The sequence below is a fragment of the Fringilla coelebs genome (genome assembly GCF_963513975.1).
Source record: "Fringilla coelebs genome assembly, chromosome: 15".
Taxonomy (NCBI): Eukaryota; Metazoa; Chordata; class Aves; order Passeriformes; family Fringillidae; genus Fringilla; species Fringilla coelebs.
Genome location: NC_140041.1, coordinates 18649029 through 18673308, shown reverse-complemented (window position 1 = coordinate 18673308; position 24280 = coordinate 18649029). Strand labels below are relative to the sequence as shown.

Genomic DNA, 24280 nt, shown 5'->3' with positions numbered 1-24280 from the left:
ACAATGGAACTCCCTGCTTGGTGATGTAAAGGATAAAGGAACTTTTGTTGACCCCTTCTGCCTGTAGGATGTGTTTTGGCTGTAACTTTGGTGTAGATAGACCTTTTCCCCCTTCATTCCCCTTACATCCTCCCCAGCCTGACTCTGGGGGTCCCTTGTGTGCTGTTCCCCAGGCAGTCTCGGATCCATCAGTGCTTCCTGTTGGGAACATGTACCAAGGGATCAGCCTGTGGAGCTCCCACGGGCTTCATGGACAGTTTGGGGTTCTAAACACTGATCTCATGAATATTTGGAAGTGCTCCTTTTTAAATGGGACAGATACTGAAGTTTATAACAACCTGAGAAGTCTTGAGCTGTGATTTCACTTCAAACAGCTGTTTCACAAATTAACTGCAGTGACTGTTGGGCAGTGAATAAACCTCCTAAGAATGATAAATGTGTGATTTTACACAGTCCCAGGCTGCTCTGGTGTTTCCAACTGAAGCGTTTTGGAGCCAGTGTTTGCATTCTTAGTTCTCAGAGGGAGAGGGGGGCTGATGGGCTGAGTGCAATTCTGTTCATTTCTGGGTGTGCTGGGATATGTGGACGTGTCTCAGCAACAGAGCCAGCTGCTTTCTGGTTCAGTTTAGAAAGGATGACAGGAGTCCTGAGCACAGAGCCAGCACGTCTCCCCCGAGGCATTCAGCTGTCTCTGAGGTGCCATCGCTGACTTGGACTCACCCTCGTTTTTGCAGCTGCTGCCGCCTTTTACACCTGGGCACAGAGCATGCTTTCAGCTTGTCGGGGTGTTTCTGCAGGAGCTGGAATACTGACAGAGGGCACGGGTGAGAACAGCTCTGTGCCCTGGAGGTCGCTGTGCCACTGAAAATCCCCGCAGGCAGACCCAGCTTTCCTGCTCCACGAACAGGAAGTCTGGAAGAGGGAAGGTCCAGGGGCTGTGGCGCAGTGAATTGTTTTATCCATTCCCCTTGTGTAGTTTTAGGAAAAAATGTCCTTCTCTGAGGAATCTCCATTGACCAATGGAGTTCCTTTTCCGGGTTTGTAGGCAGGTAACCGGGGATGGGATTTCAGGGCAGTTTTGGAGGGAGCACAGCTCCTCCAGTCAGGAGAGGGCAGCCGGTGCCTGCAGCTGGGCTGGGAACTGCCAGCAATGGAAACTAAGCATGAAAACCAAACTCTGCTGTGCAGATTGACAGAGAGCAGGCACAGCTGTGAGCCAGCAGAGCTCTGCTGGCTTCCCTGGGATTCACAGGAGAATGCTTGGATTGGGGAGAGCTGGAAGCCAGAGCTGGGGCTGCTGGGGCAGAGGGGTTCTGGGGCACGGTGAACTCTGAGTTCTGCTCTCTGTTACATAAACAGCATTTCATGCATCTGAAACCCATGAATCCCACTTAAGATATTTACAACAGCCACATCTGAGTGGGTGGGTGGTGGGAAGGGGCTGGAAGAAGCTCATGGGCAGGAGGTAGCTGACAGGTGACCAGAGGAAAACAAGCAATGAGGAGAAGAGAGATTCAGTGCCCTCACTGCAGAGCCTGGGTGACTGCAGTGATGGCAAAGCACCTTCCATGGGCTCTTTGCCTTCCAAATCACCTTTTAGGCTTCTGTGTTAAAACCCCTGGGCTAAAACCAATGAGAAAAGAAAGCAAGCAACCACCATAACAAAAAATCTGAGTGACCCCCTCCCCTTAAAGGCAGCATGAACCATCAGCCAGGAGCTGACTGATTCTGATTTATGGTTTCGTTATCCTGAGGCAGGCAGGTAATGAGCCGGTGTTTGATCTCTGTGGGCTTTCCCGCAGCCCTGAGGAGACCACAGCAAGTGTAACTCCTTCCGATACCTGCACGCTTCCTGCCCTGCCGCTGCTCCGGTGCTGCAGCGCGGGCAGCGACCTGGGGAGGGTCGGTTCTGCGGAGGCCGCGGAGCCGGGCACCCCTCCCCGTGCTCGGGCACCTCTTCCCGTGCTGGGGCACGGGGTCCCTCGGAGGCGCCCGCAGCTCCCTGCGAGCCCCAGGCCCGCAGCTCCCGAGGTGCCGGCGGTGCGGGAGCAGCGGCCCCTGCCCGGGGGCGCTGGGGGAGGATGCGGGGCTGGGCGCCGAGGGAGAGGAGCAGGAGCGGGGAGGAAGGCAGGCGCGGGTTACCCGGTCAGTTTGCTGAGATGCTGCTGTAGCTCTTCTTGATGGGGAAGGTCAGCTGCCCCGAGAGGTCCAGCGACAGCGCCTTGGGGTGCAGCGCCCGGCGCGGGTGCAGGGGGCTGGAGCCCAGGCGCGGCGAGTACAGCACCAGCAGCTCGGGGCCCAGGCGGGGCTCGGGCAGGAGCCCCTCGGGCCCGGGCTCTGTCCTGCTGCGGGGCAGCCTCGGCGAGGGCTGCAGGCTGTGCCGCTTGGGCGGCGGCGGGCTGTGGTTCTGGAACCTCACCGTCTTCACTTGCTGCAGCGAGAAGGGGCCAGAGTCAGGTGGGAAGTGCAGAACTCGCCCGCCCTCGCCTGCCCCTGCAGAACCGGGGGGATGCGCTCGGGGGGCGGCCGGGTCCCGCGGGGCACGGCAGGCCTGCAGGGCAGCCCTGGCTGATGCGCGTTGGTGGCAGGTGGCCGAGAGCCCCGGGGAGCAGCACAGCAGTGCCGGCAGCTCCTGGAGACCAAGGAGAGCTGCTCTGGCAGCGGGAGGCAGCGCAGCACCAGGAGCGGCTGCCCTCGCAGGACCGCGGGCTCTCTCAGCTGATGCTGAGCTGCCTGGGAGCTCTGAGGTTGGCTGGGCTTTTGGGGCATGTGGAACGATTTGGGCACGTCTTTGGGTACTATGGGAAAGGGAAGCTGTCACAAGGGCAATTTTCAGAATGATTTTGCCATTATGAAATTTCTCTCTGACTGCCAAAAGGGAAAGAAATTCCCATTCTAAATGGCTCAGCCCAAGTGACATGAGGGAGATGGGGGAGTTCTGCAAACTCTGCCTGATACCAGTTCTGAGGCATTTGCTCCCAAACTCACAGATTCTTGCCCAATTTATGACCTCAGAAAAGTCTCGAGATTTACTTGTGACCGAGTTGGGTGACAGGGACATAGGACCTGGTCCTGCAGTGTCCTGCCTTTCTTCAGGGCCTGATCTGAACAGCTGCGTCAGCAGCACCAACACCCGATTTCCTAAGGCATGTGTCAATCCCAGCGATTTCTATTGGAAGAAATTGGTGAGAATGGAGCAAAGCCCTCGGGGTGTTTGGCCCTGGCTAGTTTTGCCTGCCGCTGCTGGTTCCACGGGCATGCTCTGGGGCAGGGGGGCTCTGTACCTTTTCGGCGCTGTTGCGGGAGGTTTCTGGTTTCACCAGGATGGACGGCGGGGCTGACGCAGGCGGCTTTGGAGCTGCCTCGCTCTTCACCGAGGAGTCTTTGGCGTCCAGGATCACCGAGCTGCACACGGAGGGGCTTCGGCTCTCCCCTGCCCTGACCAGCAGCGCCGGTGAAGCCTCATAGGAGGAGTTTGGCCTCGTTGTCTCGTCCGTGCCAGCGCCGGGGGGGATGCTGTGCGGGGGGGAGCCGACGTGCGGGTAAAGCTGGAAGTGCTGAGCTCTCCCCGCGGCCGTGGGACGCCTGAGGGAGCCGGTGATCTGCACGGGGGTCCCTGCCTGGCCTGGCCTCTGCAGGGATCCGTCTAGGGAGCAAGGACCACGGAAAGTCATTTAGTCAGGAATCCAAAATGTGCAGAGAGAGCAGCGGTTACAGCCCCGCACCAGCAGCCCTGCTCACAGCATGCTGCGGGGCTGCAGCTCCCGGGGATCACCCCGTGCCCACCCCTGTGCACCAGGACCGATTTCGGGTCTAAAATCTCCGACAGTGGCCCCTGCCAGGGCACTGCTGCCTCCAGGAGCTGCTCTGCTGCCGGGGCTGGGAACACACACTTGGCTCCCCAAATACTCGGGGAAGCGTATTACAAAACAGGGCGTATGGGATGAAGAAAAACCTCGCGGCCTCCTCGTAAAGAATATAACCACAGAGCTCTGCGCAAAGCTTTGCAGGAATATTTCCATGCTGAGTCACACCCCCTGGAATTCCCGAATTCCCCAGAGTCGGGGCCAAGCGGGGCTGAGGGACCACGAACCGCAGCCCTGGTGCGCTCTGGGGGAACGTGTCCCCTGCTCCCTCGCAGAGCCCCCCGGCACTTACTCCTCCTGGTGCTGCCGCGGCCGCGCCGCAGCGGGGCCGGGCCGCGCCCGGGGCAGGGGATGGGCACGGGCAGCAGCAGCGGCCGCAGCGCCCGGCTCTGCCGCGGGCCGCTCTCGGACACGCTCCCCTGCGAGGACAGCGAGGAGGTGGACAGCGTCCACGAGGTGTACAAGGAAGGCATCTTCGACTCGGAGAGACTGGATTTCCTGTTGGAAAAGAAAGGCGAGGGCTGCCGGGTGCCATCCCACCTGGCGAGGGACCCCTGGCCCTGCTCGCTTCTGGGGGGTCCCTTCTCAGTACTGGGGGTATGCCTTGCCGTGGGTTCGCCGAGGAAACAAGAAGACCCCAAGTTCTACGTGTTACCCCCTTCCCTCTCCCCGTTTTTGTTTCCCGTTAGAAGTCCCAGACCTGAAGAGGGGAGTGACGTAGTTGCTGGGGAAGAGGCCGACTCTGCCGGTGACGAGGGACATGCCCCGCAGCCACCCGTCCTGCTCCTTGCCGAAGACACGGACCCCTTCTCCCTTCTGCAGCTCCAGCTCGTCTGGTCCGTGAGCCGCGTACGAGTGGAGAGCCACGCACCTGGGGGGAGAGGGTGTGAGGGGAGGCAGAACTGCAGCACCCCGGAGCCCCGCGGTTTAACCGGGCAGGGGAGGAGGCTGCCGGCTGTGCCTGGAGCTCCGCAGTTTAACAGCGCAGGAGGAGGAGGCTGCCGGCTGTGCCCGGAGCATCCCGGAGCCCCGCGGTTTAACCGGGCTGGGGGAGGAGGCTGCTGGCTGTGCTCGGAGCCCTTCAACCAGGCTCGAGAGTTTGGGTGCTGCCATTTGTGGTGAGAACTCGCAGGGAGGAAAGAGCCTGTCACCTCAGGCCAAAGGAGATATGGACAAGAGAAGAGCCAGCAGGAAAGGAGAACAAAGCTGCTCAGGAGGGTGGTTTCTGCCCCAGAAGCGCCAGCCCAGGGTGACAAATTTTGGGGAGGAGGAAACTGCTGCTCTGCACCTCACACAGCAAGTGCTCCACCAGAAACACGGATCAGGACCTGACAAGTACCTGTCCTAAGGCAAAACTCTTGAAAGAGCACAGTTATGGTGGTGCTCAAGATAGCATCAGGCAATTCTACCATTGAAACCAGAGGCCTTGGATCTGCTTGCCTGGAGCATCACCAGGAGGTGTTGGAGGCCCAGGGAAGAGCACCACTCTTGCCCTGCCTCCTTCCTCCTCCCTTCCTCCCTGCCTCCTTCTCCTTGACTGGAGCACAAGGACAGGAGTGGCAGCCGCTGGAGGCCATGGAGAATGGACAGAGCAGGAGGTAGGAGGAGGTACATGGCTCCACTCCAGGGCAGTGAGGAAATCAGACTAGAAATTAGTCTGAAATCTCCCCTAGACCTCTCTTTTGTGATTCTGGGATTGGGACCAAGGGCTGAAGCTTTGTTCTTCTCTCTGACCCATGTGTGAGCACATAGCAAAACTGCAGCAAAAGAAAATGGTATATTTTCCAAAACTTTTCCCTATTTGTTCCTTAAAGAACTTGAATTTGGCTCCAGTGGAACACATTTAATTGCACTGTTGTTTTTTTCAAGGGGAATGTGATCTGCTCCAAGAATCAATGAGTTGCAGCCCAACACCCAAGTATCAGGTGTTATTTACATAACAAACAACAGACGGGGTGTCTGGATAGTCAGGGCTACCCCAGAACTCTCAGAAGGGTTTCTCTCTCCCTTAGTTCAGCACAAGCATCTGAAGGTGTGACCTGCAGTGTGTGTGAGGGGAGGCTCCCTGGGGCTGCCACAGCCCAGGTGGGCTCTGGGTGTTCTCACAGCAGCTCAGGCTGCTCAGGATCACCTCGAGGGGAGATCCTGCAGGGGCTGCTCTGACTCTGCCCCTGTGCAAACCAGGCAGCTGGTGCCATGCTTTTGCACCATCCTTCTACAAATTATTTTAAAGTCTTGGGAGTTCTCTTGTCCTTTGGATTATTTGTGTGCTGGAGTCTTGGCTGACTGATGATGGTGTGCGTGGGTCCCAGCACAGCACTGAGCTGTGGGTGCTGCTCCTGGGGACTAGCATTCCCACAGCCTGGCCCTGCACCAGGGGTGCTGAGTGCTGTGTAAACAGCATGTTGGGATGCTGTTGTTATTTTAGATGCTTTACTAAGTGCCAGGGGTGAATCTTACCTTGATGTAATCATCATAGAGCGTTATCTGCAATTTTAACTCTGTGAAAGTTTTCAGAAATTGGATTGTTCAAAACACCAGTGGCCATGAAGGTTTCAGGATAAATAACTAGAGGCACTTAAGGAGTAATTAGTTTCTTTACACTTAAAAAAATTAAAATGCATTGTTGGCAAACAGGCAGAACTGTTTCTCCCTAGAACCTGCAGTGAGGCAGAAATACGCACTCAGCTGCGGTATCAGGCGTCTGCCACCCTGGCTTGGACCAGCCAGGTACATTCCCACATGGATCTGCACTTGGATCCCAGCTGTGCTCTGGTAGGAGCAGGCTCCTGGTGAGGCTACAGCAAATGACACCCCGTGCCCCAAAGCTTTTGTTCCCTTACGTACAGGTAAGCTGGCCCGTGGTGCTGCAGGTGGGGAAGGGTCACGATGGCTGCTGGGGGCCCCAGTGCTCCTGGTGTGGGGCAGTAGGAGGTGCTGACCTGCCGGAGAAAGGAAGCAAAGAAAACAAGTATTAATCTGGTTATTAGCCTCTTTCAGCCACTGGAGGAGCAGCTAACCCTTGACTGGCTTCACCCACCCTTCAAAAAACCACCGGAGACATTTCAGGAAATGGAAGAGTCTGGAGCATTTGACTTAGAAAAAGACCAGGCAGCAAGGGGAAGGCTCAGAATCACAGAATCATTTAGGCTGGAAAAAACCTCCAGGATCATCCAGACCCTTTGACAGATCCCCAGCTCGTCCTTTCCTGCTGTCATTTTGCACCTGCAGGGTGGTACCAGCCACCACAGCGTCCCCTCCGGGCTCTCACAGGGTCTCTGGTGTTCCAGGGAGGAACCGCAGCCCCGATCCTGAGGTTACTGCACCGGGTGTACCAGAGGGTGACTCCTTGTCCCTGCTGTGGTCCCTCTCCTGTCCCTCCTCATCTCCCAGTGGCTGATGGTGATGTGCCCCCGAGGGGGTCTCTGAGGCGAGGTGTGCACTCTTGGGTGTCCTGTGCCGGGGTCTGCTGAGCATCCAGCCACGACCCCCGACCCAGGGCCTGCCTGGGGGCGCTTCTGTTCTCCTTCCGAGTCTGGTTTTGTGTCTCTCATGCTTGCTGGGCTCTGCAAGGTCCCAGCTACCAAACGTGCGGGTCTGTGCCACCTGGGCACACTCTGACGCGTCCCTCTGGCTTCTGCCTTTGCCCTTGTGGCTTGCAGCACAGTGGCCTTGGGGAGGGGGGAGATGGAGCACGCAGCGCTGTGCTGGGTGTGTGCAGGGAGGGTGGCGGCAGGCAGCAGGCATCCTCGGGACGCCCTTCCTCCTGCCGGGCTGTCCCTTGTGCCGGGCTGTCCCTTCTGTCCCTCCTGCCGGGCTGTCCCTTGTGCCGAGCTGTCCCTTGTGCCGGGCTGTCCCTTGTGCCGGGCTGTCCCTTGTGCCGAGCTGTCCCTTCTGTCCCTCCTGCAGCTCAAAGCGTCCCGGGGTGAGCAGCTGCCAGCAGCGGCTCCTTCCCGTCCGGACCCAGCCCTGCCCTCGCTGCAAGGCGACACCGCGGCGGGGCCCCGGCCGTGCCCTGCTGCGCCCTGGGCCGAGCGGCAGCAGCGCGGCCCTGTCGGGGACGGAGCTCCGAGCGCGGCGGGGCGGCGGCAGCAGCGCCCCGGGAAGCTCCGGGCAGCGGAACGCCGCCGCGCTTGGATGTGGCTGCAGCTGCGCTCTCCAGCAACGACCACAGGATCTTAATGATGCAAGCTGGGGCTTTAATCTCATGTTCATTTCAAATCTAATTTCTAGTGGTCATGTCTGTAATGCGGTGCTGGAGCACTGGCTTGGCAAGGACCTAGGGAAAAAGAAAAGTGACTCACCGGCTCTGGTGCTCTCCAGTAAATTAAATTAATTAAAACACCCCAGCAATTCCAGCTTCTGTCTCGGACCTGGAGTAGCAGGTCAGCTTCAAACCTTCTCTGCATTCCTTGTTTTCTAGTCCAGGCAGGATTGGACCAGGTGCTCCTAAAGTTGACTGGAATTTATAATTCTGTTTTATTAATTACCAGAATCAAAATGCTTTAAATTTGGATATTTGGAATTTCTTTTTTCTGCCTTGGAACAAAGTGGCAGCCGTTTGCTGGTTTTCCTGATGGAACTGTGTTGAAATGTCCCCTTCTGTGAGGAAAGCTCCCTGTTTTTCACCTCTGTGTCCCCCGTGCCTGGAAGCAGACATCACTTAGAGCATCCTCAAAGCTGCCTTTGCATTTGCAACATGCAGAGGGGAAAAAAGATTGGGAGAAATATTTTCGAGTCACGTATAACTGATTTCAGCACTCACTTTTGCTGATCTCCCACGAGTACCTTGCAAGTCCTTGTAAGTACAAAGGGTACTTACAAAGGGTAAACAAAGGGTTTAATTCCCTGCCTCTCCCGCAATCCCTCTCCCGCTCCATCTCCCTTTCTAGCGTGTCGCCGGTGTGACCCCGGCAGTGCTGACAGAGGCAAGGCCTTGCTGGGCCTCTCCTGGCGGGGACGGGAGCCCTGCCCGCCGCAGCACGGGGCTCTGGCACCGCGCCCTGCCAGCTCCCACATTTGTGACTCAGGAAAGCCGGGTGTGCTGGGGGCACCTGTGGGGCCATCGGCTCCCTCCCCGAGCTCAGGGCACAGCAGCAGCTCTGGTCTCTCCCGGCCAGGACTGCCAGCGCAGGGAATCAGCCGGGCTGCGCTGGGAGGAGATTCCAGCGGCGGAGAGGGAGGGCGTGGGTGCCCCGCTGCCCTCGCCCCACGGCCGCTTGCACAAGAGGCACAAGCACGGGCACGGCCACCGCAGCCCTGCAGACCGGTTCTGGCTCCAGCTGAGCTTGGCAGCCGAGGGGAAGCGGGAGCCGGGGGAGGAGGCTGGGGCAGCGCTGGGAATTCCCTTTTATGGGCCGAGAGGAGTCCGACCTGCTGCTGCTGCGGGCAATGCCAGGCAGGCAGGTCCTGCGGTGGGAGCCCTGCAGCCTGGCACAGCCCCTGTGCCCCGGCTTGTCCAGCTGCTGCTGGCTGTCCTGGGGTGCAGCCCCTGCTCCCTCGGCTCCCAGCCACCCTGGCAGCGCCCACCTGGGCTTGGGAAGGGATCTCAGCGTTGCAGCTCAGTCATTGCAGCCCGAACTCAGAGATGAGAAAGGAAAGCTGCATCCTGTGCAGGCCCAGAAACGGCACAGGTTCCCTGCAAACCTCTGGGAGCAACGCTGCTGATTGGAAACAAGCCATTTCCAGCCCTGCTAAGGCCAAACCATAACGTGTCCCCTCTCTCGTTTCTGCTCTTGGCAGTGGTTCACACTGAGACTTTTGGGTGAGATCCTTTTGGGGTGTGAGACAGAATACAGTTCCAGTTGAATTATGGAAATCCTGTAAGGTTTCATTTCCCCTCTGTAACCCGGGGTATCACATCTGCAGGCTGGTGCCCAGGACAAAGTGCCTGCTGGGTGTTCCTGCCTGAACATGGACTGCCAGGGGCTGGGTGACTTCTCTAAAAAAGGTTGGAGCAACCTTCACTATGAAAGATGTCATATAAATGTAAAACCCCCTTTTTCTCCCTTTCAGATATCTGGGGAAGATTCTGTGCTCAGATCTTCAGAGTGGGAAGAAGGAACGAGACTCTTCTGCCTGGAGTGGATGAATTCCAGAAGATCAGTCTGGGTGTCCAGCTCAGCCCCAGGTTCCCCGTGCCCCAGGGCCAGCCTGGGCTGGGGCTGCGCTGCCTTACCTGGAGCGGGGTCCCGCAGGGCAGCTCGGCGCTCTCGCAGCTCTGGGTGGGCACGCTGGGGTTGCTGGAGCTGATGAGCACGGGGGAGCTGATGTGCAGCGCGGGGCGCTCGGCGTGCACCATGCGGTTCAGCGTGTTGAGAGCCGTGGTGAGCGAGAACTGCCGCAGGCTCTTCCGCCGCGCCTCGGGCGCCTTGGGGAACGCCGCCGGCTCCGCCTTGGCCTTGGCCGGGCGCAGGGACGAGGCCCTGGGCGGGGGGGACCAGTGGCCCTTGGTGGCCTGCAGGAGCTGCTGGGCCGTGCTCGGCTGCAAGAGACAGCAGGAGACGCGGTGGGTTCAGGAGTTACAGCCAGCGCTGCCCCGGCTGCTCTGCTCTGCTCCGCTCCCCTTCTCTCCGGCGGCAGAGCTGCAGGCAGCACTCAGGGGGCGTCACCTTTACCGGGGTGTCCTTAAAATCTTGGGGCTCTGTCATTTCTCTCAGCTGGTGTCAGTGACAAGTTCTGGGTGTAAAATTCCCGATTCAAAGCTGACAGCAAAATTAAAATTGGTTTTTAAAACTTGTGCTAAGACAAGGGGTTATGAGGATGAGTGCTTCCCCCGACACACTCCTTGTCCAGAGCATTGGCTGGCAGAGGTGCTGGGAGAGCTGTCCTTAATAACTCTAGTTCTGAATTTGAAGGGATGTTTGGTGTTTGCACTCCTCACCCTTTCCCTGTCTGTGCTGGCACACAAGGGTGCATCTTGCAGCTGAGGGTATGGCACGGGCTCGGTGGCCTCACTGATGGTGGCATTCCCAGCAGGATTACATGCACCCAGCTCCATCTCTGTCAGCTTGAACACTCATGGCTTGGTGCTGCTTCCACTGAAAAACTCCTGGCTTGTCAGGGACTGGGGTTGACGAGGGAGAGGCAGGCCTCAAGTTTGCATAGGGCAGTGTTCACACAGCACTCCTTGGAAACTGCTGATCAGGGTGTTGGTAGCAAAGGGCATGTGGTGACAGCGTTTTTCACCACCATGGGTGCCAGAGGAATTAATCATGATTTACTGCTGACATTAATGAATTGCAAAACTTGAGATTCTCACCCGCCTGTGGGAGGCAAGGTGCTTGATGCCTGGGATGGACAGGGAGACCATGGCAGGGGAGGTACAGGTGGCTCCCAGATGTTGACATTTACAACAGGGGTGGTCTTCTCATTTTCCCTCTCCAAAATAAGACTTAAAGCCCGCAGTGTGCGTGTAGGCACACATGTGCCATGGCTATCCTGTCAATTCCGTGTGTGAGCAAACTGGAAATGTTTTTCTGCCTGTCTAAATCCCAGGAGACATGATAAAAGGGGGCACAAACTGCATGTCAGAGCCAGGAGTGCCTCGCGTCTCCCACAGCAGCCCTACCTTTGCCTTCTCTAGAATTAATACCTAATTCCTTGGTGGCTGTATGTGTCCCTTAAATAACTTGTGTCTCTCAATGCTAGACTTGAATAAGACATTACTGAAGCTAAGATGATTTCATTAAGTGAAAAGACATTTAAAAAAATATATTAGAGCTTCAAATAAGATGTTTTGCTTGAGTCCTCCTATAAAACAGCCACAAAGCAGAGCTTGCTGTAATTAGGGCATTACAAGTATTAATTTTATTTCTAGGAACTGGTGCCGGTGCCATGTACACCCTGCATCTCAAGCTAAACTGCACAACACAATTAATGTCTAGACCAGCGCTGACAGAATTCTGCCAGGGAGGGGGTGGCTGGAAGGTCTCTGGAGCAGGGAGGGGTGGCTGGAAGGTCTCTGGAGCAGGGAGGGGTGGCTGGAAGGTCTCTGGAGCAGGGAGGGGTGGCTGGAAGGTCTCTGGAGCAGGGAGGGGGGGCTGGAAGGTCTCTGGAGCCGCGGCCCGGGAGCGCGGCGCTGGCCGGCCGGGGCCACCCGTCCCTCTCCGGACCTGTGCCACCCTGCGTGCCCCGGGGCCGTGGCAGGGGAGGGGAACTGCAGAGTCCGGGGGCTGGGGGGCCCTCAGGAGGAGCTCCCGGGGCCGGGCACGGCAGAGCGCGGTGTGCCGGGGCCGTACCTTGGGGAAGCTCAGGATGTCCTTGCTCTCCGCCTTGTCCCGGCCCCGCAGCTCCAGGCCGTAGAGAGGGCGCGGCAGGGGCAGCTGCTTGATGACCTGCACGGAGCTGGCCGGGAACACGCCGCTGGCGCCGTTGAGCTCGCCCAGGTACCAGTTGTCGTCCAGCTGCCGCAGCAGCGCGATGGTGTCGCCCTTGTTGAAGCGCAGCTCGCCGGGGTTGTGCCCGCGGTACGAGTACAGCGCCCTGGCTCGTGGCACCTGGGGGACGAGAAACAGACCCTGCCGTTCCTCCCGCACGGACAGACTTCCCCAAAAGCATTCGGCATTAATGAGAAAAAAAGGCAGAGGTCTAAGGCTTAAGCATGCATTTATTAGGATTAACTACCCACATCCTTCCTTGATGGGTTTTACTAATGAAGACGAGCTCCCAAATACTTATGCTAAGTTTGTATCAAGATGAAAAGCAGGCTGGACTTGTTTAAGAATATTAAGAAACAGTTAAGGCCTTAAACTGCTCTTCCCATGGGATCTTATTGCATGCTATAAGGGCTTCTCCAACACAATATCTATTTTAATGGCCCAGGTATTTCTATTTCAGAAGGACTGGTGGTCACAGCCAGCATCCAGCCGAGCTGGTGGCTGTCACCTGCCAGGAGAAGGCAGCAGAGCAAGGTGAGCGCAGGTTGTGTGCTCCTGGGGCTCCGTCCCTGCCGTGACACGTGTGACTGTGGGTTAACCCAGCCTTTTCCTGGGCTGGGAAGGGGTGGGTTCGTGTTATCATTGTTGCAGTGTAATGTGACATAGAAGAGGTGAGGCAAACCCAGAAGAGATGCAGGGACGTTGTGATCTTGACTCTGAGCCAGATGAAATGGCCAAGTTGCCCTAAGACAGCTGCTGTGCTGAGCCCTGCCTGTCCCTGAGCCCTGCCTGAGGCTCTGCCCTCCTTGCAGCGAGGGCTCTGGGCACTGCAGCCGCCACCTTAGGGGTAACCCACATGTGAGCCCCCACCTTAGGGGTAACCCACATGTGAGCCCCCACCTTAGGGTAACCCACATGTGAGCCCCCACCTTAGGGGTAACCCAAATGTGAGCCCCCACCTTAGGGTAACCCACATGTGAGCCCCCACCTTAGGGGTAACCCAAATGTGAGCCCCCACCTTAGGGTAACCCACATGTGAGCCCCCACCTTAGGGTAACCCACATGTGAGCCCCCACCTTAGGGGTAACCCACATGTGAGCCCCCACCTTAGGGTAACCCACATGTGAGCTCCATTCTGCCCTCCCAGCTGGGGCCCAGCTGTGTGAGCTCCCCCCTGGCAGGCTGGGGCGCTGGAATTGTCCCCAGCTCTGGAGCCCTGGCCAGCTTTCAGCTGCAGTGCCCGTGCCCAAGAGGCTGCTCAGCTGCTTCCTCACAGGGCTCTGCCCATCTGGACTGTCCTTCTCCTCTCTGTAGAGGCTGCCAGGTGCTGTGGCACGGTGAGGACAGTGCCCTGCAGCTTCTCCAAGGCATGGTCACCCCCTCCCACCCATCTCACAGCAGCCTTCTGTACCGTGACACATTCCTGATTCCCTGCCTTTTTTTCTGTGCATTTCCCCAAATCCACCCGTGTCTGTGGCCAGGGCTCAGGCAGGACTCCTGCAGGGCTCCCTCTCTCTCAGCCACTTCTCAGAGGTCAGGAAGGTAAAGTGAGAATCTCAACATTAGTTTCCAGAAGTGTGGAAAAGATCAAATTGCCCATGGAAATAGTTAAGTTTTTGGAAAGAGGGCATCTTCCAGCATCCCCAAACCCTGATGCCTGGTAGGGAAAAGGAACCAAGAAGAGAAAAAATTCATGTACTGCTTTTACTTCAAAGTCTTTGAAATGGGAAGCAATTAGTTTAATGTTTAGTTCTAATTAAGACATTCTCTCTCTTAATTTGTGCTCAGAGTAAACACATGTGCTTGGCTCAGTGACACTGACAGCACATCTCTGGGGGACAGGAAATGGGGAAGGGAGGCTTGGGCCAGTGCTGGTCTCCATCAGAAAAGCAGGGATCACCTCTGTGGGGCCATGGGGACACCCTGCAAACACACACCTGGACAGGTGAGCTTGCCATGAGGAGAACAGGCTGGGGGACAGCAGCTTTCCTTCAGAACCATGCTGGGACCCCTGGCATGAGGAGCACAGGGCTGGGAGCAACCAGAAACCAAATGGGACCTTCACAAAGGGAGAGAACAGGGCTTGGGAAGGAGGAGCAGCAACGTCTGGGATGTGAGGGAACGCCAGGATACAGCAAAACATTAAAGGCAGCATGAACGGGTTATGGAAATGTATTAAAAAGAAGAGAAACTCTGAAATGAAATGCATACCTGGTGCTAACTGGGAACTGGGAGCTAGCAACAGAGTGCTGAGAGTCTGGAATATTCTTTCTTCAGCAGGGCAGACGGGGATAAATACCCAAAACCCAGGTGGGACAGGTGTGTTTGGGGCGTTAGCTCTGGCTGAACACATCCCTCCACTTGCAGGCATGGATGGTTGGATGAAAGGGCTCACAACTTTCACTCACAACCTTCAGCTCTTCCCCTCCTCTTTAACCCTTTCCTCAGACTTTTCTGCCCTTTCAAATCTCCCAACTCAAGTCAGCTTTTTCCAAAGTCTGTAGGTTTTGATACTTTCAATTCTTTAAAATAAATTCTGTTTGGCTTCTCAGATACTGAGCAAAAAATATCCCATCAATTTCCCAACTTTATTTAGGACACAAACTAAGCCTTTACCTTCCCACAGGGAGCAACTAATGTGCCCTGTCACAAAATAAAGCTGCAAGCTGAAGATTTCAGGAGGACACGCAGAGTCCCTGTTTTTTAACGTGTTTGTAGGGCATAGGAAAGAACAACTTCCCCTGCAGTGACAGCCACGGTGCTGGGGTGTCCAGCAGAGCCCCTGGGGTGGCATCCCCAGGCCAGCACCTCCCTCCTGTGCTGCAGCTCTGAGCTGAGCCTCTCTCAGCTCGGGCTGGCTCCTGCCCACTCTGGCTGCCCCAGATCCTCTGCAAGGGATCTGTTGTGCTTTATTTAAAGTAGGTTAATTGCAAAGGCAGAAACTGGCGTGCTAATTACCCTGTGATAAAGACAAGGAGTGCCTGAGGTGGCTGAGGGCAGAGGGAGAGGCTGTCCTGGGCCACAGCGTGGCCCCGGCAGGGGAGCAGGACCTGCTCTCTTCTGGTGGAGCCTTCTCCCGTTAGCATGTCCAGCTGCTTTTCCTTAGCCCAAAGCAGCCTTCCTTTCAGCAGGGTGGAGTGGCAGCAGAACGCTCAGCCCAGGATTGCACACATGGTCTGGTCTCTCGGGTACCCTTGGCATCTGTCTGACAGCCAGGACAGAAAACTGGGAGCAGCTCTGGGAAAACTCAGCTGGAGGTGCTGCAAGTTTGTGTACAGCATGGCTGCCCAGCAGAGAGAGAGAAACTGCAGCAAAGAAACCCATTTTGGGGGTGCCTGTTATTTTTTCAATGCTGCCTCATTTTTCCTGATTTTCCCCTCTGTTTTCTCCTCCATCATGCCTGAGTGAGACCCAGGAGCTACTTCAGGCTCTCAGAGCAGCCAAGCCCCAGGTGCCCCTTGCCTTGGGGTGCCTGGAGAGAGCGTGGGGCAGCCCTGGGGAGAGAAGGCAGCAGGGAATGCCAGGAGTGGAGCAGAACCCCCTTGCATCAGCACCATCTCTGGGGGAGATGCTTCTCTCTCCTTGGCCGCTCTGCCAGCAGGGACGGTCATGGCAGATGCACTTCAACTCCTTGTCCCCATTCTCAGTGGATATGAGGCCAATAAGGGAGAAAAGATTTCATTTTTTTCACTATTTTTGGCATTTGGCATCAATTGTGCTGGGCAGCCATCCAATGCCTTTGAGTCTCCCTCTGCACCAAACAAAGATTAAAAATACGTTTATGTGTGTGAGGAAGCAATGTGAGGCATCTCTTCCTAGCAGAGAAGTGCACTCTGTGGTTGTCTGAAATGAGCTGAAATAACTCCTCAGGACTGGCAGCAGGTGACTCAGGAACGACCCCTGCCCAGAGCACGGGAATTCCCAAAAAAGAGAAGGAGCAGCAGGAGGGGAGGGGATCCCTGGGAGCAAAGCCAGGAGCAGAGGGAAGAGGAGAGGCTGCTGGTGGGAGCTGGGAATGCCCCTACCAGGCAGCTCCCCTCAAAACCCCGGGTTTTGAGCAGGGGTGCCAAGAGCAGCCCGGAGCCCCCAGGGAGGCCGAGGCCAGGGACGTGTCTGGGCTGCAGCCACTGAGCCCTGTCCCCCACAGGGCAGAGACACAGAGCTGGTGACACCGGGGGACCCTCCTGAGCCCCCGTGCTGCACCAGCACTGCCAGCAGAGGGACAGAGGGACGGTGGGACAGCACCACGGGGAGCCTGGCACAGCCCCTCGCCTGCCCGTGCAGGGCTGCTCCCCTGACCCACGGCCACTGCCTGGGCTGGGGCTGGCCCCAACCCTCAGCAGCGGGAATGCCGCTGGCAGGGGGATCAGGAATGGCCTCAGATGGGCTCCCACTGCTGTTTTCCCGGCTTTGGCTTTCCTAACCCCACGCAGGGAATGCCCTGGAGCAGCTGCCCCCTGTGCCTGTCCTGCAGTAAATCCCAAGGGACTGATCCCAGTCTGGGTGTCAGGGGAGCTGTCCCACAGGGAGGATGTCTGTGCAGGAGACAGGACAGCTCTGGCAGTGGGAATGTCTCCCCCTGGGGCAGCCAGGGACTCCAGCACAGATCTGAGGGCACAGCCCCTGCTCCTGAGGAGCTGTGACTGACACTGAGCACTGGAGCTGGCTGCTATCCACCACTGACACTGAAGGATGTGCACACACTGCCTTTCTCTAGAGATGATCAATAACATCTCCATCTGTTCTGGTTCCTGAGAGCTGCCTCCAACATCCTGCCATGACTGCCCATGTCTCCGTGTCATGAATGAGCCCCATCACCTGCTTGTGTGCTCAGCTAGCTCAGTTCAGGGCTCTGCAGGATCCAGGTGGATGAAAAGAGCTATTTGAATGTAAATTAATTGCCATTACAATTCTGTTTTTCTGCATTTCGGCAGAGGAGATAACTTCAGCCTTGTCACAGAGAACAAAACCTTCAAAAGTGAACTTGTCATTTCAATCTCTTCACATAATTATATTCTGAGGATTCAGACAGTTGGGTGGTTTGTGCATTTTTTCTTCCCTGAGGAGGATTGTTCCTGTCTTCCAAGCACACGTAGACTGTGTGCACCGGGGGGAGCAAAGCCAGTCCCTCCTGCTCACGTCAGCCCTGGAGCTGCCCCACTCCCTCCTGGGCCTGCCCAAATGGGAGGCCAGCCCTGGCCGTGGCCAGTTCTGGTGGCCACCTGCTCCTGAGCCAACTGGCCATCATGGGGAGACACTGGAGATGTGAATTGAGTGGATTTTGTGCTGCTCCATCTGCACGGCTGCAGCTGCTGGGGCAATGGCAGAGGGACTGGGAGCTCCTACCCCCTGTGCCCACTCACAGTGCTGGGGTACCACAGCAGCAAGGCTCACGTCACCTCTGAACGTGGCCTGGCTTTGGAATGCAAAGGTGACGTGGAAAACGGGGGAAATGGTTACAGAAAACACAGAGCAGCTTCTCTGATGGACAGGGTGAGGGATGCTGAGGCAGCACTGCTGGCACCCAGCCCCCGGGGAATGCCTGGCCTTGTCCCCCAGGCTGCCCAGGAGGACACAGGCGTCACTTTGCCTGGGTGAGCCACGGGGGACATTCAGGTGAGCAGGAGGAATGCCCAGGGCGGGAGCTGCTGAGTGTGGCTTGGCTCCTGGGTGTGGGCAGAGCTGCAGGGCACGGGGACAGCGGGGACAGGTCTGGCACAGGACAGCGGGGACGTGGCAGGGGCATGCTGGCACTGGGTGCCACGAGCTGGGGCTGCAGAGTGTGCATGAAACCCTCTCAGACTCTTGGCTGGCTGCTGCAGGGTCAGATGAGCCCTGCTGCTGTCAGCAGGCCCAAGCAGTGCTGAGGCTGTGTGTCATGGGTGTGAGCTGCACACAAAACAAACTGTGTCAGCCCTCGGCGTGCCCAGTCATGACGCTCTGCCTCAGCAGCACTGCTCTCAGAAGAGGCTGTTTGTTGTGCAGGGAGGAAACTGCATCCTGCTGCTGCTGCTGAGCCCGCTCCCTGCTGGTTCAGTGCCCTTCTGTGCTGGGCAAGGCAGTGCTGATGTGGCTCCTCAGCCAGCAGTGCCAGCCCTGGGCACCATGGGCACCTCTGCCAGAGGGCACCGGGCCTCCTGGCACTCTGCAGGCCCCGTGCTGGCAGCAGGGACAGCTGTCCTGTCCCTCGGTGGGGACACTGCTCCTCCAGCCCCGCGCACTGCAGAGCTGCACGCACGGCGCCTCCTCCCCACCCTTCCCAACCGAGGGAAAAGACAAACTCGGGCCAGTGACAGCCCCTGGACCCCAGGGACAGTGGCCAGTGAGCAGCAGGATGTGAGAGGGGGGATCAGACCTTGGGGCTCCTGGCTGACCACGGCGCTGCGCAGGTGAGCTCGCAGAGGAGCCCGGCCGTGCTATTCCTGACTCGCCATCTGAGCCTGACTCATTGCCTTGGAAACAAATTAAAACACTTTTATGTGTTTGCAGCTTGGTACCTAATTTTGTAAAACCAGGGAAACTGGCTCCTGCTGTTGGCCATGGAGGTCTTTGGGTTTCCACAGCCAGAGGTACCACCCTGGAATGCCCTGTGCTGGCTCGGCACTCACACAGCTTCTGGGGTGTGTGCTGTCCATCAGCCTACATTGACCTCACTCTCTTTGCAGTAGATGAAAGTGCTACAACTACATGCAGAGGGAGAAAACACACCACTGCCTGGCACCAGGTGCCACCAGCACTGTGGGAGCAGCTCCTCGTTCTGCTGGAATGAGATGAGCCCAGATGGGACACGGCGTGGAGCCCTGGCACAAATTCTGATGGAAGGCCGTAAGGCCACACAAAGTTGTGCAGTCACATGAAGCATCTCCGTGTCCAGCTGAGGGGCTCTGGGGCACACCCCACCTAGCCCAGCAGCTGCAGGGATGCTCTGGGGGGAAAGGAGCCAGCACCACCACGTCAGGCAGAGCCCAGGCCTGGGCACACCTGCGGGTGTGTGCCATCCCCAGAGTGCCTGGCCAGCCCAGGGGATGCGACACAGCTTTTTCAGGTCATTGCTGGGACTGCACAGGAACTGCTGGGGGCTTTGGGAGGGTGGGAGAGGGGTTGGCTCAGTGAGGGGGCCAGGAAACTCGCTTGCCTCTGCCAGATGCAAACATGGAGTTTGCTCTGAGCAAGACTTCAAGAAGCTCCAGCAATCCAAGTCCTGTCTGTCAAAGGCAGAAAGGAGTTGGAGATGACTCTGGAGGAGAAGAAAATACCAAGACGCAGGCTCTATCTATAGACGTCCGTGTGAAGGTGGGACGTTGGAGTGCAGAGTATTTTTATCCCAATAGAGGTGTTATCTGTCTATCTCCCATGAAATGCTGGAAGGGGGTGTTGAGCACTCAGTTCATGCAAAGAGAAAATAGCCCAAGTCACAGTTAAATCTGCGTGGTCCGTGTTTTCCTAAGGCAAGCTGTCACACTGGGAACTTTTTTCCTCTGGCTCAGTGTCCCATGTTTGCTGCATGACCAGGTTCAGCACCCAAGCAGCTGCTCAGTGCCTGCATGGAGTTTTGCAGGGTGCAGAGGGGTCATCCTGCCCCCCTGAAGAGGCGTGGGAGGTTCTTGCACACCTCAGCACACACGCTCTGCTGGCTCACCAGCTCAGCTGGGGCTGCAGCCAGGTGAGGAGGAGCTCAGCACAAGCTGTAACCACACCTGGCACATGCCAGGGGCGGCTCCTGAGAGTTCAAAGGCTCCAGCCTGGCTTATTTACGCATACACCTCCTAGCAAGTGCCTTTATTCTTAAACTCCAGACAGTCTATTATGTGGAGATTCTGAAAATCCGAAGTCCTCCCTGCCCTGATGCTGGAGATCTGAAGGCCTGGCCGAGGAGCAGCAGGGGCAGAGCGGGGGCAGAGCGGGGGCCAGGGCTGGGCCGTGGCACACACGGAGGGCTCCACGTGCACAGAGCCAGCACGTGCCCACGCCACGGCTGCTCGGAGGAAGTGCATTCAAAAGGGATTTAAATGCCAGCAAATAAATCGCTTGGGATGGGCTGCAATTAGAAAATTCCCTGTTTTTTAACAACTGGCTCTGGGAAATTCCTGACCGCAAAGCAGAGCCGTGTTTGTGCTAAGCCAGCAGCTCCGTGGGGGCCTGCTGGCTCCTCCTGCTCAGAGGGAGACGAGCTCTTGGCTTGCTGGGTGATGAGGGATTGATTTCATTTTTTGCCTTCATGGATGCTCATGAGCAGGAAGAGCAAAGAACTGGCAAGGAAACCTCCCTGCTGAGAGAGAAACTTTGATCAAGCTTGCGATGTTCTCAGCTACGGGGAGTAAAGAAAGTTTATTTATAGAACTGCCTCGGTAAAACCAAAGGCTGGCCCCTATCCTGGCTGGGTGGTGGCTCTGGCTGCAGAGCTGTGTTTGCTTTGTGGCACAGGGTGGTGGATAGCACTGGGGTGATTAGCAGCCCTTGCAGACTGGGGCAGTCTGGTTTTGGGGAGCTGTGACCCTCTGCTGCAACAGCACATGGCCACTGCAATTCCAGTACCCAGGGGAGAGCTGTGGTGGGGTGAGCAGCACTGCAGGGCAGCTGCTCTCACTGTGATTCCTGGCAGAAAGAACCTGCTCTGAGGCTCACAAGCATCTGGAGGTCTCTGCTTGCCCAGATTCCTTCAGGTGACCCTGGAACTCAAGCATCCAGGGGTAGGGTGGTGACAAGTCACCCTCATCACTGTCTCATCTTTGCACTGCACGGGCGCTTTCAAACGTGTCCCTGCTGTGCTGGGTGACGTGCTGCTGTCACTGAGTGCCTGCTCAGGGGAGGCTCCAAATCCATTAACGTCCCACTGGAGTACCCAAAGTAATGTCTGGTCCTGAATGCAGGTACTTAAAACCGCTAAAGCCAAAATGTGACTAATACGTTGCATTCTTCACCTCGCAGCAGAGGATTCCAAAGTGTTTTATAATTAAGTAACTAATTACGCCTAAGAGTATTTCAGTGTAATGTGTTTTATATCCCTTCCCAGAGAGGCACAGGAGCTGAGAAGGCTGTCCCAGTGCCAGGGAGCCAGCCACAGCTCCCTCGGTGCTCACTGGCTCTGCTGATTTCCAGGAGTTTGGTCTTAAGTTGGCCTTAAAAGCTTTTGGGAGCTATGGATGGATGGATGTTGCCATTATACACCGGCAGCAAGTTCCTACCTGCCCTGAGAACCAGTTAAAGAAACATGAAATGAGTGAGAGAGAAGAAAGCCAGACAAGTGTATTTGTGTTCTTTTATCCAGGGCCAGGAGAGTCCAGTTGGAAAATCTACAACCTTCTCCTTCTCAGCTGGAATGCTGCCCGGGGTGACAGTGGCTGAAAGCTGTCACTGTTGAATGGTTTGTCCCCTGCATGAGTGTTTGCCCTCCAGCAGTTCCCGCTGTTCCCCTGGAGGGCTGGAGGCTCCCAGCAAGGGTCCTGCCCAGAGCAAGGCCCTGTGGAGGGAGCCCCCAGCCCAAGGACTTGCTGCACTCTGCCCCTGGCCCCGTGCCCCTCCCGTGCTGCAGCCAGGGGAGGGCTCTGGGCTGGGCAGGGTCACCCCCTGTCCCTGGTTGTGCTCCAGGGAAAGAGACACGGTGCCTCGGGCTCAGCTGCACGGAGGGAACACCGGGGACAGGAGCTCCTGAGGGATGCCTGGTTTGGTGTGTGGTCCATCCAGATCCCTCACCAACACCACAGAGATTCCCTGGGATACACGAGCCAGCTCATACCCACAGGACACAGCAGCACCTGCATGGCTCCACGGGCACAACACCTGTGCCGTGCCTGCCCGACCTCTACAGCTCTGAGCAGGCTCTGGGGCTCAGCAGCCCTTTCAGCCCAGCTTCAGAGTGTTATTAAAAGGCTTTAGAGGCATTGTACAGAGCGGCTGAGGTGAGAGAAATGGAAATCCAGGGATATAATGTGGGAAAGGTGAAGCCACAAGTCTCTTCCCTAAATTCCAACTGAGCCAAGCTCTTTTAACAGATCTAATATCCTGTCCTCATTATTCAAGAAAAGCTATTGTATTGTTAAAGAAAATGATGGAAAGGACTTAGAATTTTAAAATTACCCTAATAAATTATCCCTAGGTATAGTCATAAGTGAGCCAAATTTAATATCCTTAACTAGTGAACTTCCAAGAACTTTGGACAGAAAAACAGCAGCTGCATTGGGCACCCCCCCTTCTTTTCCAGTGCGGGGAAACTGAGGTGCAGCTATGGAAATACCTTCTCCACCACCAACAGTTATAGCTCTGCAATTACTGACTTAATTGCTATCAGTCAAAAGCAGTGTACTGCCTGAAAGTCCAAGCACCTGAAATGCCCTCAAAAGCCAGGAAGCATCTGAAAACTCTGGGGGAAAAGAGCTGCTGGGAAGTTTTTGTAAGAAGGGCAGGCTGGCTTTGGCTCAGCCTGGGAGTCAGTTTCTGCTGTAGTGAGCTGGAAACAGTCAAATATCACACTGAAACAGCAGCCAAATTTGCACACAAAACACTCGGTCTCACTTCAAGCATTCTGCAGTGCTGCTAACAGAGAAGGTTCCTGGCTCTGGGCACACAGCAGGAACCTTTCTATGCTCGTGGGCAGAAGAAAGAACCAAGAACCTCCTTACCCCCTCCATGTGGATCCGGGGATTCGTTGCCAGCCGGTGCTGGTGCAGCTGCAGCCCCCTGGGGACTCTCCTGATGGAGGCGGGGGACGACAGGACCCCCGACCTCTGGACCGAGCCAAACCTACTGACGTTTTGTCCGCACCTGACTCCATCCAGGAGACGAATGAGGAGCAGGTTGGAGGGCAGCTGCTCAATGCTGCCCAGGACGAGGGTCCTGCACTCGGGGCACCGCAGCTCCTTCTGGGATTTCAGGATCCTCTGCAGACAGGGCTTGCAGAATGTGTGCTGGCACGGCAGCACCTTTGCTGTGGCGTCGAGCTTTTCAAAGCACACGGGACACTCCAACAGGTCAAGGAGAGCCAAGTCGTCCATCTTCAGTGCGGAGCCCCTTCAGGAGCGGGGCCGGGGCCGTCCACAGCCCACATCCACCGGAGCCGCCTGAGACGCCCTCCTGCGAGAAGCAGAGCCCGGGCTCAGGCAGCTCTCCGGACGGAGGGCGAGGAGGAGGGAGCACGGAGCAGAGCTGCGCTGCTGGAGCGCGTAACGCAGCCACCTACATCCAGAGCGGCGCTCCCAGCCAATCTGGAACGCACTCGCTTGCGCCCGCAGCCCGGCTTGAAATGAGTCACTCCTGACTCAGCTGGAGCGAGGGGACGGCTCCGGGCTGCGGCCGGGGCTCAGCACCGGAGCCCAGGTCCTGCTGGCCGGGCAGGGGGTCCCGGAGCCGGGCCGGGGCAGCGGAGCGCGGGGCAGGCTGCCGCGCTCCCGCTCCGCGCAGCAGGACTGACGCGGCACGGAAGAATTCACGGGCTCAGGAGATGAGAGTCCCTGATAAACATCAGCCCCGACCCGCCGGTGCCGGTGCCGGTGCCGGCTGCGGAGGGCTCGCCGCGCTCACCCCGCGCTCCTCCCCGCCGCCCCCGCCGCAGGCAGCGCCGCTCGGCCCTCCTGCCCCGCTCCACCGCAGCTCTGGAAAAAGTCCTTCAGACGCCGCCGCTCGCCGGGGGTACCTGGCGGTGCCGCGGCTGGCTCCGCAGTGCCATCCTCGCCCGGTTTGGCCGCCTCAGCTCGCTGAATCAACCCCAAGCGATTATTCCTCCCACGGCCCGGAGCCGCCCAACCTGTTCGGCTCCGGCTGCGGGGCTGCGGCCGGGCGCTCGGTGCGGCTCAAGCCCGGGCCTGCAGCGGGCCCGCAGCTCAGCCGCGATGCGCCGAGGGCACGGGGCAGCCCTGGCACCCTGTGGGTGCTGGCACGGGCCTGCTGCGGCAGCAGCGTGTGCCGGACCCGGCCCGGACCCGGCTTCCTGCGCCCGGTGCTGCGCGCAGGCAGGGGCCGCTCCCTGTCGCGTTCCGGGGGATGCTCACCTCGGCCCGCCCCGGGGCACCGGGGCACCGGGACCGCGCCAGCAGGACCGGG

At 57.5% G+C, this 24280-nt stretch overlaps 1 protein-coding gene across 1 annotated transcript; it reads right to left on the bottom strand.

Annotated features, from left to right (window-relative positions):
• Positions 1-2146: 2146 nt before the first annotated feature.
• SH3RF2 (SH3 domain containing ring finger 2) lies at positions 2147-23235 on the bottom strand (the record flags this gene model as incomplete). The annotated part of the gene is made up of 8 exons (XM_084215959.1): positions 2147-2431; positions 3285-3646; positions 4159-4364; positions 4567-4737; positions 6714-6808; positions 10045-10350; positions 12107-12364; positions 22864-23235. 8 exons carry the CDS (start codon positions 23233-23235, stop codon positions 2147-2149), a joined length of 2055 nt encoding a protein of 684 aa, XP_084072085.1.
• Positions 23236-24280: the final 1045 nt, after the last annotated feature.